Below are 19,527 nucleotides of genomic sequence, written 5' to 3'. Positions count from 1 at the left end.
GGAGTCCATCAGCAGGGACCTCTGAAGTTGCCCCTCAGCCAATGAGGCTCACCGTCTGTGTTTGAGAAAGGCTTTTTGTGGTCAAGGTTAGCACTGTTTGCAGTAATCAGTAAATAAGGGACTTTTGGTGGAAAGTACCATACACAAATTGACTCAAGAGGCAATCTCAAAAGAGTTCCAAAATTTTTAGGCAATGACAACACTGTTGAAATAAGTTTATAACCCTTAAAAATGCTAGAAACTCTAAAATAAGCCCTCAAAGTTATTTCATAGGACTTATAATATCAAACTATAGCATTTCAAAGGGCAGAGACTGGACTTGGCTTTGACTTTGGTGTGTTTGTCAAGGCAAAACCTCTGGGATTCAGGATAATGAGAGACTGACCAAATTGCTTAATCGCTGACCTACAAAAAGTCACCTGGCCTGACCCTTCAGAATATCTGGCTCATTTTGTTTTCAAAAACATATTTAAAAGAATCCCATATTTGCACTTGCATAGAATATTTCTAGAAAAAGTCTAGAATGCAGACTCCATGGCCATCTGTCTCCCCCAACTTTGTTCGTTGACGTGTCTCGAGATGATGCCTGTTGTGGAGCAGGTATCTGATAGGTATGCACAGAATGAAGGAACCAACTAAGCACGTGGTTCCTTAGGTTTGGTTTATGAATTCTGGAGGGACACAAGGGGGCTGGGTCTAATGCATTCCTCAAACCTTGACACTTTCAATTCAAGTAAATCAGGTAGAGAAATCCCGGGTGGGCTAGAACCGCTGAGCAGAGAAGCCAGGGACTTGGGCACACAGCTCTCCTGGGGATTAATAAAAATCGTACTGTGTTTCCAATTTGGTGTTTGTCCTTTTGTGTCTAGTTCTTACATAAGGGAGCTGCAGGGTGGTGTGCGGTAGCGTTGAGGAACAGAGAACACCCCCAAAGTAGTGCTTTGACTTAGTTTACCATGTACATATATTATTTTTGAAATTAGTGTATAGATCAGTCCATGGTAACAAGTGAGGAGAAGAGAGAGTAGGTTTTTCCTCCACCTACACAACAGAATGATGAGTTTTCATAGATTCTGTTGGAGGCAATTTATATTTGTACTTATAAACGGGAGTGATCATCATAATTATCTGACAGAATCATTTGTTATTAAGAGGCTCTTTGTCTGAGAAAACTGGTTTGTAGAGTCATTGAACACGTTGGCTAAAATTGAAATGTAAAGGTGCAGAATGATCACCCAGAAGCCTTTGAGTCTCAAATAGAGTCTAACAAATTCAGTGCAGGTGGACTAAATAGTCAGGGCTGGGTACAATCGCAAGCAGGAGTGTAATATTGCCTCATGTATCTCAGAAAAGTGGCTCCCCAGGGAATGAACGTGGGTGAAAACTTTGCTATTCTAGAGGGTTTGTGCTTTGTTGCTCACATAAGTCAATATTCTGTTAACAACAGCTAACATTGATGCAATGCTTATTGTGAACCAAACAGGAATTCTTCACATGCATTGGCCTAATGGGGGAGCTACTACCATCATCCCATCTTACATATGAGGAAATGAACACAGGTGATCACATGCTGCTGAGGCGCACGGGGTGGGTAGGATCCATGGTGCACTGGTTTGGCTCACAGAGGCTCCCGGGGGCTAACTGTGCACATCTCTTTCCAATACCATATTGAGTGAATCATGTTGACAGCTTAAAACTGCCCATTGTAGGAGGGTTTATATACCACAGGGACTGACAGATGTGGCACCAGGTAGTTATTTATCACCGAATAGAATTCAAACCCAGACACTTTGACTCAAAAGCATTTTGGCAAAGATGCGTGTTTTCAGACCCAAGTATTGGTAGTTGTATTAGATTGTTTTATTTTGTGTGAGGCACTTTTATTCAACTATTCTGGTTACTTGCAGCCAAATGCCAAATAATGATTTCTAGCATTTCCTTAAGGGACTGTTGGGAAAATTGAGTGAGATAATGTATCTGAACGGTCAGTGCAGGGTTTACATACTAAAGGTGGCATCATCAGGAAAGAAGGAATAGCAGTGATGTGGCCCTAATGTCACTGTAGCTATCTATCTCAAGTTATTTCTCTACCTTTGTGAGAACTAATGAGTGGCAAAACCACGCCATCCCTCTCTTCCATAGTCTATATCCCAGGGCAAAAGATAGCAGACTGGTCCAAAGGGGGGCCATTAGGACAATGCAGCGATGTTTGTCTATAAACCAGTTACGACAATTCCAAGCTCCTTGAAAACAAGTCCTGAAAATCTGAAAACGTTTGTGTATTGTCAGATACCCTCCTGCTGGCATCTGCCCTCCACTCCCTGTCCTGTCTGGAGCATTGAGAGGTGAGGCCAGGCTCAGGCCATATGACCTGCATTGTGCCAGCAGGTCATATGTGGATGTGACACCATTTGGCAAAAACTAAATCAAAAAGAGAGGAAGCGCTATCATTTGACTCAGATGCTAAGGATGTAATGATCCTCCTTACCAGGAAGAATCGATGCTGGTTTTCCTGGGTACCTGAACTGAGCCAGAACAAAACCTGCAAAATCAACAAGAAAAAGAACAACCTACAATTGCTGAGCGCTAAGTCGATGTCAGGTATTTCCCTAAACCTTTTACAGGCATTGTTTGATTTCATTGTTCCAGCCATTCCCTGAGGGATGTACAGTAGGTGTTCCCATCTTTGAGATGGGGAAATGAAGATTTTGACATCTTAAAGAACTGACTTGAGATCACGCAGGTGGTGAATGGTTGAGGGAATCTGACACCTGTAATGGCTTCCAGACAATCTGACTCCAGAATTCACGTCCCCAGCAAGACACCTCAATGCCGAGGAGTCTCCTTGAGGAAGTGGGGCTGGGTTCTGAGACCACAGTCAGTCAAGAAGTGCTGTCCGAGAGCGCTCTTTGGCTGGGTTGCCCATGGCTTCTCTGATGATTGACAACTCCCACCGCTGTCTTGGCAGATGGTTTAATACAACCCCACCCTGAAAATAGTCAACAGGTTCATGTGTCTGACTTCCCTCCCACCTTCTCCTGCTACCAGCATCTACCCCTGATGACCCAGTTGTGTTCTGGTTCTTGGCTGTGTCTTGAATGCAACCAACCTATGTCCCATCTGCCCTATTTAACTGGCCGAAGACAGCAACTCTCTTTGTCTCAAAGGCTGGGTCTCAGCAGACACAGTGACAGCACATCATGACTGAGGCACGTGGACATTGTGTGTCTAAAGAAAGAGGCTTTAGGGGCTGGGGTTGTGGCTCAATGGTAGAGCGCTTGCCTAGCATGTGTGAGGCCCTGGGTCCGATCCTCAGCGCCACATAACAATAAATAAATAAAACAAAGGTATTGACAACTACAACTAAAAAATAAACATGAAAAAAAGAAAGAGGCTTAAATACTTTATTAGAGAACATATATCAATATCGAACAACACTTAAATACATGGCATCCATATGAATAAGGACAATATAAATTCTTGTTATTTGAACACTTTATTAAACAAATAAAATAAATTCACTTTTAACAATGGGCATGATCCTTATAGTTTCTCAATAATTTATTCATTTGCTTTGAAATATGTACATTCATTTTCTTCAAAGAAAAATAGAACAGAAAACCAACATGATCACCATGTCACATTATAAACAAATGAACCTGTAAAAATAGCATGTAGAAAATTCAGGAACACTTAGTAGCACATTCCAAGCAAATTTCAGTCCATTTAAAAGAAATAAAATGTTTTGAAGCCATTGTAGACAGCCTGGGTGTCAGATATATGCCTTAATACAATTGGTGCAGATAATTCAAGTATAACAATTCACACACATGAACATATTAATCAGATGCAGGAGAGAATTCTCTCTCGTATAGCACAGAGCACATACCAAACTCTCAGTATGATTCAGACTAACTTTTTTTTTTTAATATAGAAGGGAAGGTAATGAGATTGTCAGCTGGACTGACGGAACAGCAAGCTTGGAGCGGGTGGGCATGGCTCACAAACACGGTGCAGCTAGACATCATACCTCACAGGGATCTCACTTATCACAACAGTTGTAAAGGTTATAGGAAAACCATAGCAGCTAAAATCAGCCAGCCAGCCCACGTCTACTTCTCGGGCGACGAGGACAAGCTGGGTTTGTATTTTGAGCAGAGCTAAGGAGGATACAAGCAGAAAAGCTGGAGAGAGTCAGGAAGTGTTGCAGAGTCCAAGTTTAAATGCATCTGTCTTGTTTACTCAACTTCGGTTTTAATTTCACAGGGAAAATGAGCCTTGCCTTTTGCTTTCCTTCGCCCCAGTAAGTCACATCCTTCCTAACTGCTACTGATGGCGGAGTGCAGCTCCAAGTCTTCTGTTCTGCCACCACCTCTGCTAGGCAGGAGCCCCTTAGCAAGAGCTGCTGACCTTCGAGGACGGGGAAGCCCACCAGGGGGGTCCTCTGTGAAGCCATTTTCTCCTGCATTGTTTTGTAGGACAGAACTCTTTCTTTTTTAAAACACCTTGCACAATGTTTTCTTGCTGCAAATAATTCCTCCACTTTTAATAATGCAGAATTGCCTTGTGTTCGATTTTCCAAATGGTGTGGTTGTTCTATGGATTAGCACGTTTGAGGCAATGTTTATTTGCACAAAGAGAAAGAAATAGCTTTTCTTCTTTTCTTGTTCAGCCACCCACTGCAATGCTGTGCTCAACCTGAAGAACAGAGAATCGGGCCACTGGAAGACCAAGGCCTTTCCATCTTCAGTCAAGCCAAACACGGTGGCTCTGTTAGGGAAGTCCTGTGCTCGCTATGTACATACAGACTCACCCAGTGAGCTCTTCCTCAGCCTCAAAACAGCAAGAAGGTGAATTTGCCTACAGGTATCGGGGACTGGCCACCATGATCAGCAAGGCTGATTTTTTTTCCCCTCCTGGTAGAGTGAGAGGGGGCAACCCCAGCACATGCTTGAGATTCACCAAACCCAGGGCCTTGGCATGGATGTGTTCCTTCCTTGCCAGGAACAACACACCTTCTGCTCTCCACTCAGTTTTGTTCTATAGGGATGCCACTAAAGGTTACCATTCATGAGAAGCCCCAGTGAGGCTGGGAGGCACCATCCTCCAGGTCTCTATAACACTGCAGGGATACTGACCCACACGCTTGCCACGTGCTCCTGTACCTGTTGGCTTGGCTGTGCTCTCCATGGGCTGCAGGGGCTTTGAGGCAAGGACTGTGTCTCTGCCATTGTTAATCTTCAGGTCCTGGTGCACAGTCAGTCTGCACTGGGTATTACAGGCTGGGTAAATGCCTGAGAGAGCAGCCTTATGCAATGGCAGCTGCTTTGGGAGAAGGCGATTTTGTTTTGTGGTGTGGCTTCTTCTACTTCTGTGGATGTGCTAGAATCTGAGGGACACTCAGGAAACACAAGCATCTACCTTCTAAGAAGAAGCAGGGGGAGTTCTGCTAAGCTGACATCTCCAAACTCGGGCCATTGTTCCAGAGGGGACCTCAGTCCTACGTGAGATTCGAGCTACAGTCAGATGAAACTTGACAGAGCATTGATAGAGCAAGACCTGGCAGCTCCCGAGGAGGATTCTAAAGCTCAGAGGGGAGCAGGAATGACGGCAGGGTTGCACGCCCTTCGTGAGGCAGGAAAGATGGAATTCATGGACAGGGAGCTGACTCCTCGTAATGGGGGTAATGCCCCCTGATGAAACAACGTGGACTGACCTTCAAACAATCATATTCTACTTTTAATATACTAAGCTTCATGCATCAATGTGATCAAAATTTTATCCGTTTTTTAGAGTGGGAATTCTTACTCCAAAGCTGAAGTATCCATTTCTGCAGGCCAGATCTGGAAAGGGGTGGGTCATCTCAGCAGAAGCAGCGCTCATTTCCCCCTTTCCAGGCCAGCCACGTGCTGTTCCCTGTGACATATTGCTCTAGCTTTTTTTTTTTTTCCCCTCCAACCCTGAAAGAACTGGAAACTCTTCACTTTAATTTGGACCAACACTGATCCCTTCGCTCTTGCCATAACTTAGCAGCTGCTTCTTAAAACCCAGAGGACCAAAATAGTCATAGACTCTGTTTATCCAAAGGAGGGCTGGGCCAAGAACCCCATCTCTGAAAGTGACTTTCTCCTCCGTTTAAAGCAAGTTTGAGGTTCTGAGTCACAAAAGACCATTTGGCAGGAAGATGGTGGCTGTGTCCCTGCTAATGATAGCCTCTGGGTAGAGCTGAATGCCCCATCAGACGGAGCCCTGCTGAGCTGAGCTCGGTGGGGACTTTGCTGCTAAACCCCCTGCCCAGAAGCTTCCTGCAGACCCTTTCAAGGCTCCACGACAGTCCTGGAGCTAAGGGGCAGGTCTGAAATCAGAAGTGAGATTGCTCTGGAGTTCCCAGGACAGGGGCTCAATTCCACAAAATCAAACCTCCCTCTGTTCACAATCTGCTGGGGGGGGGGGGGGGACTGGGGAGGACTGCTTTTTCTTGTAAACTTTCACTTCTGACACTTACCAGGAAAAGATGATTCTAAACCTCAGCTTTGTGTCAAATCTTGTCCCTTCTTCCAGCGGTCAAAACAACTTCTTTTTTCCATAACGTCGGTTATGGAAACTCACACCCACACCTTTTTTAGAACGACTGCATTTTATGTAGCATCCTTCACAGGACAACCGCGAGAACATAAAACGCTTCTTAATGTCAGTGAGTGGCTGGTGGGAGAAAGATAACACATGCCAGCCCCGGTCCCATGTTCCCATGTTCTGGGTGTCTATAATCCTGATTTTGGTGGAAAGCTTCAAAGTAGTGCCAGGAGTCTGATTAAAAAAAAAAAATCCAGGGAGGAATATTTCCAACTCAAATAAAATAGCATGGGAGCTGGAGGTGGATAATCGAGAATCTGATGCTTAGTACCCTGCGTTAGACATGTCAGCGCCCCAGGTTGGCACATGCTTGCTTGTGACTTCCTGCCTAGATAAAGAGAAGTGAGTGTTCAGTGAGTGCAAATCAACCTCTGGCAACAGGTAAAGCTGCAGTAGATGAAGAGCAAAGGAGGGGGAGATCCAGCCTCTCTCTTCCTGCATGTGGTTTCTTTCAGGGCTTGAAGATACAGGTAAGCTGTGTTATAATCGTCTTAGGTGGACAGCAACTGGGAGGGGAAATGGGGACCTGGAGAGAGTGTGTCTGGCGTGTGTTGGGGGCCTGCTGAATTTCATAGGTTTTATCAGCACATGAGGCATCTTCCTGCATACCTTCACCCGCTCCCCAGTTCACAGGTGAGACACGGGGGCAGAGGGGTCAAAAGACTTGCCTGGTCACTGAGAGATGCAGACAGTGCGGAAGGCAGATCTGAGACTCTGTCCGCAGCTCTTCCCACCACACTGCTCTCAAGATCCTTCTAGTTGCCCTCCTGTGATGGGCTCTGGGAGGGCAGGGGAGGTCAGGTTCCGCAGGTAGAGAGCTCACACAAGGAGAGCCCCAGGGGAGGGCAGGCAAGCCCCCCTTTTCCCATCTTCCCTCTTTCTCTGACTCCATACAGATTTCCCTGCCCTCCTCTTCTCATGCACTGTTCTCTGTGAGAATGTTCTTTGGGAATGTGACTGTGAGATCTGGCTCCTCACCTTCCCACAGTGTGCACGGGGCTTGGCATGTAGCAGGTGCTCCAAAAAGAGAGCTCGTATAGTTCAAGCCTTATCTCTGTATGACCCACCATCGGTGCGTGTTAGGGATGAATTTTCATTGTCAGCAAGGTTGGGCTGAGTTTGTGTGGACATGTTGGAAAGCGAACGGCTGGGACTTCTTACACCCAGATACAAAGATAGTTGTTTTCCTTCCCATCCTATGAAGAAGGCAAGTACTTTCCTTTGGGCTTTCAAGTCGGAAGCGAAACTCCGGCTGCCCATGTCAGCTCTCCACTGAAGTTTAGGAATCGGGGTTGTGTGACATGTTTGGTTGCCAACTGCTGAAATGGAGGGGTCAGCCAGCATGGGACTCCACTTTTTAATTCAATTATTTTCTAATCAATGTTTATCTCTTTTAAAAAAAGGTCTGTAGAAAACTGGCAATAAATTGTTACTTAAATACTTGCAATGCTGGTATGTTTTGCTCATAAAAATGCTTTCTAGCATATTTTTAATAGCTTCCCTACTTGTTGGCTGGAATTTGGGCATCCTTATTTGTAAATTGAAACTGCTCCTTCCCCTACCGTTTGTCAACGTCACCTCCGTCTCTGCTCTTTACCACCACTGTCCTCTCCCATATGACACAGGGCCCTGGGAAGGGAAGACACTGGGGGGCAAAAAGTCCTCACCCCATGCTTGGTGTTTGATGAACACCAACCCTGGCGATGGCAATGGTGAGAGGTGAGGCCAGGTTGAGCTAAAGGATGCAGACCCAGGTTAGGGGAGAAAGACAATTTTCCTTTAAGTGGATAAATCAGTAAGCGCTCGCTACAGGCATGCCACCCTGTATTTGGGTGGCATCTGGCTTGAATACACTGAATTCTTCTGTCGGCCCTGGCTTTTCATGTGACTTTTCTTTCCCTTATTTCTAGATTGGACCAAAGCTGATGAACGGTGTTGCTCTAGCAATAGGGGTGCTTCCTTGCTGTTGATATTGGGGGACGAGGAACAATTGCAATCTGAGAGTCCCCTGGGACGGGGGGGTGGAGGGGAAACCCAAGCAGCCTTGTCTCTTGTGCAGAACGCCAGCCAGGAGATGCTGTGTGTCAGCGCCCTGAGTCTTCCTAATGAGGATAAATGCCCTCCGCTTCTCAGCGGGAACCAGGGCAGAGGAGGAGATATCCCTCTGTGGCTGTCAGGTGGAGCTGGGAGGGCAAGGAATATGTCCACAACAGCTCAGGAGGCTGATGAAACAGAAATAGGAGAATTTCACAAGAAAGGCCAGGTGGGCACACAAGGTGCTTCAAGACCCTGCAGAAGCCACCCTGGGTACCCATCTTCCAAGCCAATCCTGAAGTCGGGCAGGTCCCATCGACATACCCTTAATCCACCTGAGACTGGGAAGGCCTGGGTTGACCACAGGCTCCCGAAGGTCCTCCCAGATCTGGTTCTCAGGACTGGACTGCAGCTGGTCCTTGACTCCACCTTGCCCTTAGGGTCTGGGGTCTGCACATTCAGGGAGGGGGCTCTGCTTTCCTGGGCGCCGGTGTCTCTGGGGTGACCATCTATCCCCTGACTTGAGGTGGCTGCTGGCCTGTGAGTCTCCATGGCTGTGATCTTCCCCTTAATTAGGATCTTACTATGATTTTTTTTAAAAAATATTTTCTTTTAACACCAGGATTGAACCTAATTTCTCCACTGGGCCACATCCCCATTCCTTTTTATATATTTTGTTTACAGACAGGGTCTTGCTAAGTTCCTTAGGGCTTTACTAAATTGCTGAGGCTGGCTTTGAACTTGCGATCCTCCTGCCTCAGCCTCTCAGGCCACAGGGATTAAAGGCATGCACCACTGTGATGGCTTTACTATAACTTTTCAGAAACCCCAGGATCCTCAACCTTTTCCCTGGGCCTTCCGGGGTATGTCCATGTCCCTATGGGCCTGGTCTCCAGACCCTAGTCTACTCTTCTCTCTCCTTGCCTACTTGGGACTGGGGGTCTTAGTCCAATTAAATGACATGGCTATTCATGCTCCCCAGGAGTTTTTATCTAGTTGAGTAGACAGAACTTATATATGCACAGTGTATGCAATTCACATTTTAAAGTACACTAAATAGATATGGATCTTAAAAATACAGTGCACGATTAATTGACAAATATATTTTACAGAGAATTGGTGTAAGAACTTGGGGAGGGGTTGGGGTAATCAGAAAGGGCCAAATTTGACCTTCTGATCTGGGAAAAGAATTATGGATACTTTTTGTTGTTGTTGTTATTAGAAGAAAGAGAGCAGGGAAGGTTCATATGGGTGAGCTGAGTGCCTCCCAAATTCCTATTGAAATCCTAACCCCTGACCCCCATTATCTCACACCAGGACTGTGTTTGAAAATAGGGTCTTTAGGGAGGTCATGAGGGTAGATTCTGCTGTAATAAGCCTGGTGTTCTGATGAGAAGAGGTTGGGACAGGGACCTGTGCATGCACAGACGGCGTAAGACAGGGAGAGACCTCTGAAGAAACCACCTGCTAATGCCTTGACCTTGGACTTCCAGCCTCCAGAGCAGTAGGACAGGAGACGTCTGGCTGCAGCCACCCAGTCTGCAGTGCTTGGTAATGATGGGTCTAAAGATGCATGGAGCCATGGCAGCAAAAGCCAGAACACACTTGGTGGGAGGGGACTCTTTTCTTGGGGCAGAAAAGTTCCCAATGCAAGGACAAGGGGAGTGAAGAAGTCCCAGTCAAAGATGAGCTGGTGGGGACAGGAAGAAGAAGCAGAGCCCAGAAGGGAAGAACATCTCTGCCTAGCTGACAGTTTTGCCTGGGGTGTGCCTCCTGTGCCCAATGCTAAAGGAGCCAGGTTTACTTTATAGGATGAATTAAGGCCTCGAAGGCCCCAGGGAAAATCCAACAGAAAAGAAACATTAAAGGCAAGAGACAAAAGATGAGGAGCAAGAGGACAGAAGGTGACTTTGCGAGGCTCAGTTCAAGACGTCTGAATTGTCAGTGAGCGGCGACTACTGGCAACAGAAGAGGTGCCCACCCCGGGAGTGTGGTCAGCAACACCAGGAACCACTCTGACCACCAGCTGTTTTCTAACACGTGGCCGCACACAGTGTTGGCACCTTCATTGGAACCAACAGTGTAAGCCCAGAGAGACAGCAATACAAGGAGAGGGTGAATGTTCTTGAGGACTGGGGCCTTGAGAACGTCCTCACCTTTGTGGACAGGTCCCCCGCCCTGGGCAGGGAGGCTGCAGGGACCAGAATTCACTGAGTCAGGGCTGTTACTCAGGGAAGCCCCGTCCTGTCACCCAGAGCAGAACATTCCACGGAGAAGGGTGCCTACCCCAACATCTCACGTGGTCAGTAAAGTCAGCAGGAAGTTCAGGGTGGAGTTATGGAGACAGAGGAAGGGACAGGACAGGAGGCTGGGAAAGGCAAGATCAAGAGCAGGGGAGGGGGAAGGGCCCCTGCCGCACAGTGTTCATCCAAAGCTCCCCTTTTGTACTCAAAGGAGGCAGCAGTGTCATTAAAAGAGCCCCAATGTTTCCAGGTCCTTCTCTAGCAGTTCTGCACCCACTGCACCCAGGCCCAGTGAAGGCATCTCCTCAGCATTGCAGGCACCCTGCCGGGCGCCATGAGCACAGAGCTTATTTCCAATTGGGAATGTCCTTCTGCCCCTCAGCACCCACCAGGGCTGGAGAGGGAAGGGCAGGGTGCTCCCCAGCACACACCTCGCTCGGAACCTGGCTTTTGTGCCTGGGAGGGCCAACTACATTTCCCCATAGCAACACCACGTCTTTCCCAGTTAGGGGACCCCTGACTTACAGAAAAAAGAAAAAACAGGAAAAAGAAGAGGAGAAGAAGAGCTCCTCCTTCTGTTTGTCCTTTGGCAGATGTCCTCCGTTTGTACCCCATGACTCTCAGTGAGCTCCAGGCAGGGCTTGCAAATGCCCCGGTACAGGGCACTGTGGTCAGGAGGACTCTCCAAGGAGCCAAGTGTGGCCCCCAAAGACTTCTGTGGACCTCCCCTTTAGTAGTTTCCAAGGGCTTGGAGGAATTTGAGGTTAGCCTTGGTCAAGGGGCATGTAGTTGTGGCTGTTCTCTGAGTCAGGCCCAGGAGGTGAAGGGCTGAGCCAGAAACCCATTCACCTGGGCTCCTGTGGACCTGTCTGCTCTGTGAGGGACAGTGAGGGAGTGCAGAGGGTCTCACCTCTGCTTTTTGCACCTGCTCAGAAAATCACCCTGGGACCTGAACTTGTCACTTTGACTAGCAACTCATGCAGGTTGGGAGCATTGATTTAGCTAAGTGGAGATGTGTCAATGAATGACACGTTTAAAAAATGTTTATATGCTGAACACCCCAAACTCTTTCCTATTATTTGTACTGTGCTGGAAGCTGTGCTGGGTGGCAAATTGATCCTCATGGGCTAAATCTGGCCCACACCTTTTTTTTTTTTTTTTCAAGCTAAGAATGGGTCTACATTTTTAAAGGATGATCTCCCCTACCCCCAAAAAGTCCAAACAGAGAAATACGTGTGATAGAGAACATAAAACTCATAATGCCTAAACCATTTACTAACTAGCTGTTTACAGAAAAAGTTTGCCAAGTCTTGGTGAACATTAAATAGACTTTTATTTTTTGGTTCATCTGGGAACAGCCCTCCCCTCCCCATGTGTAACAATGCCTGTTGGAAAATCATTCTTGATTTCTAGGCAGGTGAACTTGGAACCCATCCAGCTCCTAAGTTGGGAACTGTCTGTGCCTCTCTGTGATTTTCATGCCAAGTTAGTGCTTGGCACAGGGAGGTAGTTTGCTGCTGACCATCAGTGTCCGCAGTGACTGGCAGGCTCACTGGGAGTAGGAGTGTTCCCGTGGTTCCCTTTGGGACCTTTGTGTTCCTGAGGACCTTATGGTGACAGTCATTGCTGACTGTGGCTTACATGCCACCAAATTGAGCAAACCAAGAGCCTCCTTTCCTAACTTTTCCTTAACTCCGTGGTGTTCTAGCTAGGGAGAAGGAGCAGAATTACATGTCCTGTCTGGTAGCCACGGAGAGAAACGGGGACAAACCTGCACTTGGCCCCTGGGATGATACTGTGCTGCCAGAGAGAGCAGGGGAGCAGGTGCCAACACAGCTGGAATTATGGGTTAGAGATGGAGGGGCAAAACAGGAAAGTTAGAGGCTGTGGACCTTGGGGACGTGGAGGTGTTGTTGAAAAAGGAGGTGGAGGCTGAATATGGGGATATTCAAAGAAACCCCTCCGCTCACTCCCCTATTTCTTCATATGCCAAGTGAAGCCCTTGCTTCTCTTTCTGCCACATGGGAATGTCCCGAGATAAGAGAAATCACCTGGACAAATAAAAAGCAAAGTCATGGATGAAAATAAGAAACTCACATTGGGCTTTTCAGTCTTCACGTCTTCTCTTTCACATTCAAATGCACCTGCTGTATTCAGGCTGTCTAATAGGCTCATGCCCTCGGCATATTTTTCTCTAAATACAGTATACAACTGCTTTAAGATTTTTTTACCTAATGAAGTCTGTAGCTTTCCTAGTCTGGCCAAAATTATTTCCAGATTATAACATGTCCACACTGAACATGATATGGAGGGAGATAATGTAGAAACTCCTGAGCCACAGGGAAAGGAAAAGGAATCATTTTGCCTCTTGAAATGAGCAAGCTTCCAGCCTAACGGCAGTTCCTTGCTTCTTAGCTGCAGCAAAACACCACTAAACGCCCTGCCCCTCAGCCCCCCTGCCACCCCGCAGCCTTCCCTGCAGGTGGGAGAACCCATAATCCGGCTGCAGTGGTGAAGAAGAAATGACATTGTCCTACCCAGAGCAGATGCAGCGATTCCCAGTCCACCCACATGACATTTGGGTCTGGGGATCAAAAATAAGATTGTGCTGATGGCAACCCGGGCAAGGGGCCAGGGTCCTCTGCTGACATCCTAACTTGTTTTCCTGGCTCAGCTGGGTGACAGTCATTTCCACTCACTCATCTTGCAGGGACTTTGAAGGGCCAGAGGCCACTGCTGCCATTGCTTTTGGAAGATGGTGGACTCAGCCCTGCTCCACAGCTTAGTTTGTAGACACGGAGCAGGCGCAACAGTGTTCCAACTGGGCTCGTCGGGAGCTGTGTACAGGTGGTTTCATGGTTAAAAGTCCTAGTAGTGTAAAAGAGATCAGAGGGTCGAGTGAGTACAGCTCTGATGTCTCCATGTGTGCCACCTCTGCCACCTCTGCCTTCCCTGGCTTTTTCTAGGAGATTTGCCTTCCACCTGCTTGACTTCCCCTTGATTGCCACCCCTCCCAGCTTTGTTGATGAGCAGAGCTCTTGTCCTTAAATACATCAACAAATGTTCACATAAAGAGGCAGCGTTTTTTGGCAGGAGGACCTGTGCAGATCTCGCCCCAGAAGCAACTGAGAATGTTTGTCCAGCTGTGACTAAGTAGCTGTCATTAAAGGATGAACGATTACTTGCCCAAGCAAATAGTTTCCCCAAATGTTCTCACCCCAGGCCATGACCAAGAGACCCACTGAAGCTAGAAGATCTGCATGATGGTGCACATTGAAGAGAGGAGAGACCAAGATGGTTGCGATGTGCTGCTTTCATATGGGAAAGAAAATCCAGAGGCAGGGGGATGCCATCTAGCAAGTAGCACAGCTGCCAATGGGTGCCTCAGATTGCCTGGGTCTCTGGCAACCTGGCAATCACCATTCTGAACCCTTCTCTCACAGTGGCATCCATGAGTTTCCCATGCTCAACACATTCTCTGCAATTCATGGTGGAAAACCTATCATCCCTTCCCTTTTCTCCAACTCAAAACAAAATTTTAAAAAAAAGTTGGAATACACGTGAGAGTAAGCAATGGATCTGTTTACATTCATTTTTCTCAAAAAAATACACTTCCGGAATGTTCCTATGAACCACGGCTGGTAATCAATAACTTCAACACACCTCCCAGTGGGTGTCCTGGCCACGACTGTGTTTTCCATTCTTGGCCTACGAAGCCTCTTCTGCATTCTCTCATGTGCCCATCTTCTCCCAAGTTGGTATACTTGTCCCTTCTTGCAAGGTCTGAACAACATTCTAGATAATCAACCCTAAAAAAGTGGTGTGGTCTGATGGAATTGTAGATACAAATTTCTGATGATGACCTGCTCTTGGCTGCACTGGAGATTTGGTAGCCTACTTGCCAAGGTTAATTTGCAGTCAATCCCAAGTAACCATATTTTAAAGTGTGGGTATGAGGACCTATGCAGGTCTCGCCCCAGAAGCAAATGAGAAGAAAAGGAGGGTGAGTAAAATGCTCTTCTGAAACCCTTGCAAATAGTCTGGGGAAATTTTTGAATAAAGAACTTCAAGGACCCTTTCAACGCATGCAATATGATCTGCAGAATCAAGGCCCATCTCGCCTCTCCCATGCGACATCAACATCGATTCTTGTGATGTCGGGACAATCCCAGAGCAGCTGCTTTTTATAACACATTGGAGAAAACATTGTAACCACTGTTACTCTGGGTAAATTCCTCCCACTCCAAATAGAAACAGTAAACATGTGAGTATAAATATGACAATCATTTGTTTAGCTGTAACAATTTTAGATAATTTTTGGCATGCTTAAAAGTACAGATATTTTTGTGGATGAGTAAAACATAACTTGTGTATTGTTTAATCCACATTGTTACTAACTTTTGGGTGACATTACCAATTCTTGGCATGTTTATACCAGTTATCATGCTATGGGAAAAGAAAAAAAAAACATGAAAAGTTTGCCTCCACAGAGAGAGTGGTGCTGGAGAACAGTGGAGCAGACAATTATTTATGGATAACTTTACATGAATACAATTGTCATGGTTTTTATCTGATGGTCAAAAGATTTCTTAGGGGTTTACTTTGATTGAAAGTGGCATGCTGACTTTTTGGTGCTCTTCATTTTCCCATATCTAAAATTTAGATTTATCTGTAAAAGTGTTTAAAAGATCATCTCTAACATGGGATAACATTTTGCTGAAGAAAAGTGATTATCTATGAGGATACCCTTCCTGCAGGGGAAACCAGGGCCAAGCGTGATGACCCCCACCCCCACCCCCAATTCAGAATCTGAAAGAAGCTCTCTGGACAACAGGGCTTATCTTTCCTATCAAGGCAGAAATTAGTGAGGCCTGCATATTCCAGTTCTCCCTAATGCCTGCCTTGAGAATACAAAGGACACATCTGGTAGAAGCATTACGGGACATGCAGAGAGGACCAGGAGAGTCTAAAAATCCAGCCAACTTCTAAGTGCCAGAATCCAAGTTCTGAACACAAGGCCAAATATCCGTCCCTCTGGACAATCAGAGGACTCTAGGCAGAATAACACCGAGGAAGCAGTCCTACTCAAAATCCAAACACAACCCACCACAAAGCCCCAACCCACATGCATGTAGACCATCCGTTGCAGCGTGGAAAGAGAGTCGCCTTTGAGAAAGATTTAAGGAAACGAGCACCTTGCAGCAAGGAAGGAAGAGAAAGATACTGGGGCCATAGCCTTGCTGGAAGTTTACGTATCCCCTTCAACCTGCTCTGGAATTCTTAAATCCTACTATTTAAGTTCTTAATGTGGAATGACAGGCATATTTGAATTTTTACATATGGTTACCATCTCCGTCATTAGCAGTCATCTGAGTTATTAAGGTTTGTCAAAATTCGGTGTTTATATAATTGAAAAATAGCATGCTCCCCAGGTTCTTGCAGAAAGCAGGCATAGATGAAATTGAATAGGCTACTGGATCTTTTACCAGGATAGATGGGTTTTTGTCAAAAACGTTTGCAAACTCATGCTCTGGGCAGTTCTTTGGCCATCAGTCATTCCATGTTCAAGGCTGAGCATTAGTGTCTTTCAAAGTTCAGGAAGGATATACCTGGACCTTGGGCTCATTCCAATACAACCCAGGTAAACCTCACCTCAATATGCAGTTGGCAAGCAGATAAAAAGAAATGGAAGTCAAAAGAGAATGAGCTCTGTATTTTCAAATTGGAGTTCTGGAAAAGGTAAGTGATTTGTCAAGAAAGGTCTTTTTAGGCCACATCAAAAATGCTGTGGAGTAATTTGGCAATCTTTACCTTAGGAGGAAATGAGCACCCACCCCAACTTCTTGATCTTTAAATGTTGCAGAAGGAGCTTTCTTTCATCTAATCTGGGAGCTTCTGGAAGGATTTCTGTCCTTAGTAGTTAACTTGCAAAACTGAGCCTCATGTCTCTTGGGAAAAGTCTGCTTTTCCTGCTTGGTTCTTTCCACATTCTCCAAGCCCAATGGCAGAGAATGTGTATCTGTCCCATTCTGAGACATGAATGTCCCTTTAGGGGACAAGGAACAATATCCAAAGTGCAGCCAAGGGTAAATCTCACTGTCCAGTTGCACCCAAGTTGAGAAACTCGTTGTATAAGAAATGATGGAGTTTTAAAACTCAATTTAAAAGAACGTGCCCGGGTATTGGCCACCATCTTACAGTTCTTCCTCTCTCGGCCCTGTCTCCATAAATGTCAAATGTGGCTGTGAGTAGGTTTAGCCTGAAAATAAAATACCCTCACTTTCATCAAGAAATAGCTCCAAACTTAGAGAGTGTGCTCAAAATATTCATGATGAAATCATAATCCTATATTTATAGTCTTTTGGATTGTGTATGAAATTCTGTTTCCCATGGTGTTTTTCGTTGAAAGGGCCAGTTGTGGAAAGCAGATTCAGAAAATGACTGAGAGATATTAGCTTGAGGGAAATGCCATCTGGCTCATTTTGAACCAGGTGGTGGTGAGACATCCTGCCTCTTCCATGAGACCCACCTGCTGCCTGATGAGTTGGGTCTCCTCCCCCACCCCATTCCCAGATGGGCCTGTGTTAGATGGTGCCCTCTTGTCCTGCAGGAAGGGTGAGTGGCCTTCTGTGTGGGAAGTGGGGAGGGAGCCTAGGGTCACCCCTTTTCTCTGACCTTTCCTATCCTCTAGACTTCCTCTCCATTCTCACTGAGGGAGATGGTGTGGATCTTAATGGTTGGAACTTGGTGGTTTTCTCCAAGGCTGGGGTCTGAGGGCCCCACACAGCAGCAGACCTGCAAAAAGCTTTTACTTCTCACCCGAGCCGTGGTGCAGGCTGATTGGTCCTTGGGCATTGTAATCCTGGCAGATCCGTGGGGCACGGAAGAGAAAAATTTCCATTCACAGACCCCGTCCGTCTTGGAGATCTTATAGAAGGTCTCCCCGGATCCCACGGGGATGCGGACCATGTCCTTTTGCTGCCCCTCCAGGGCCTGGCTGGGGGCATGCAGGGTGTAGCCCAGGGTGTGCTTAGAAGACTGCTTTCTGCGGAGACACTGGATTCTCAAGACATTCTGGAAGGCTTTCTTGAACTCTTGACTGGAGCATGGATAGATGATAGGGTTGATGCAGCTGTTTAGGTATCCAAGCCAAAATACTATTTTGAAAACTGTTTCGGAGGGCTTGAAATCAGGAAAGAAAGACCCTGGAAGAAAACACACAGAGTCATACATATATTATTTGCAATTCAATAGGCCAAGTGACTAGGAAAACAAACCAATATGCATCTTTTTATATTTTTTGAATGTTTAGAAGATTCCTGATGCATCAGAGTTTATCACATTTGCTAGAAACCTCTTGGTCATATCCTCAAAGACCATTCTTATGTGGCCCACGTGTGGCCATCAATATGACAGCAGGCCCAAAGGACAAGGTGACATCAGCTCTGTCAGTGATGGAATATCACTGGGTGGGTCCTGTGAAGACTTGAATAATGAAATATTAAATACTGGTTAAGACAAATATTTTTGTCTGAATTTTGAAACAAGTTGGAATCTACTTGAATAATCCATTTTAAAATCTGGTTCTTTGGGAGTGCCTAATAATAACTATCACAAAGGACTCCAGAGTCACAAATTTTTCCGGAGTCAATTCGAGCCTGATCTCATTGACCAACAAATCTTCCTAAGCTCCTACATAGATAAACCTGATCTGTTTTTCTCTTGTGTGATGACTTAACCCTGATATTTCTCCCTCAGATTGGTCTAAACAATGTGATGTGGCACACAAAAGCCCTAACTAGCTTTACCAAGAGAGCCCTAAATGACACAGTTAAAGGGATCTCTCTACTAAACACAGAGGTGATGATCATGAGCAAGTTATTTTACAGAAATCAGTTGACACTAGATATTTTAACTACAGTTCAAGGGGACACGTGCCATTATAAAAACTAAATATTGTGGATGTTTCCAATGACTCTGGTAACATTCCTAAAGCACAAAGTGGCCTCCACTCACAGATTGAAGGTATGTTGGGTCCCACCTGAAGCTTCAATGAGTTACTATCTTCTTGGTTTTCAGAGATTGGCTGAAATACTAATTGCTTTTGTGCTAATTGTTTGCAAAAAAACAAAAAACAAAAAAACAAAGTAATGCTCTGCTGTCTCGTTTATTGCTGTCCTAGCATGATCCCTGCCCTAGGTATGCCTTGTCTATCTCCTACCAACAGCCACCATGGACTATGCACTGCCCTGATGCTGGACACCTGTAAGTCCATGCCCCACCTGATAGAACAAGGACTGTAGGTCACCTTTCCCCTCTCTCAGCAGGAAGCGGCTTGGAGATATCATTGCCCATTTTTCATAGAAATGTAAGGTGGGAATTGACTGTGGGGAAATGGAACAGTGGTCTACTTCATGCTTTGAATATAGCCCTTGCTGCTGTGTTGCTGGGACTTATTTTTAAAATGGACATGTTTCTTTCTCTTTCTTTCCCTCTCCCATGCTGACCCACGCTTAGTTAATCTGGGGGGTGTTTATGCATGGGGCGGGAAATAACAGATAACCTCCTTCCCCATCCTAGGCTGAGATATCTGTCCTTAGGAATGAATAATTCAGAT

General features: G+C 46.0%; 1 protein-coding gene across 4 annotated transcripts in view; it reads right to left on the bottom strand.

Moving 5' to 3' along the window:
- Positions 1-3,387: 3,387 nt before the first annotated feature.
- Adra1a (adrenoceptor alpha 1A) overlaps positions 3,388-19,527 on the bottom strand; it is a 100,513-nt gene continuing 84,373 nt past the window's right edge. For all 4 annotated transcript variants that reach the window (XM_048801549.1, XM_015499456.2, XM_048801550.1 and 1 more), the window contains exon 3: positions 3,388-18,115. In XM_048801549.1, coding sequence (XP_048657506.1) covers positions 17,598-18,115 — 518 coding nt within the window. In that variant the 3' untranslated portion in view covers positions 3,388-17,597. The remainder of the gene's footprint in view (positions 18,116-19,527) is intronic.

Source organism: Marmota marmota, unplaced genomic scaffold (assembly GCF_001458135.2).
Source record: "Marmota marmota marmota unplaced genomic scaffold, marMar, whole genome shotgun sequence".
NCBI classification, from domain to species: domain Eukaryota; kingdom Metazoa; phylum Chordata; class Mammalia; order Rodentia; family Sciuridae; genus Marmota; species Marmota marmota.
The sequence above is the reverse complement of the archived record's forward strand: the minus strand, read 5'-3'. Positions and strand labels throughout refer to the sequence as shown.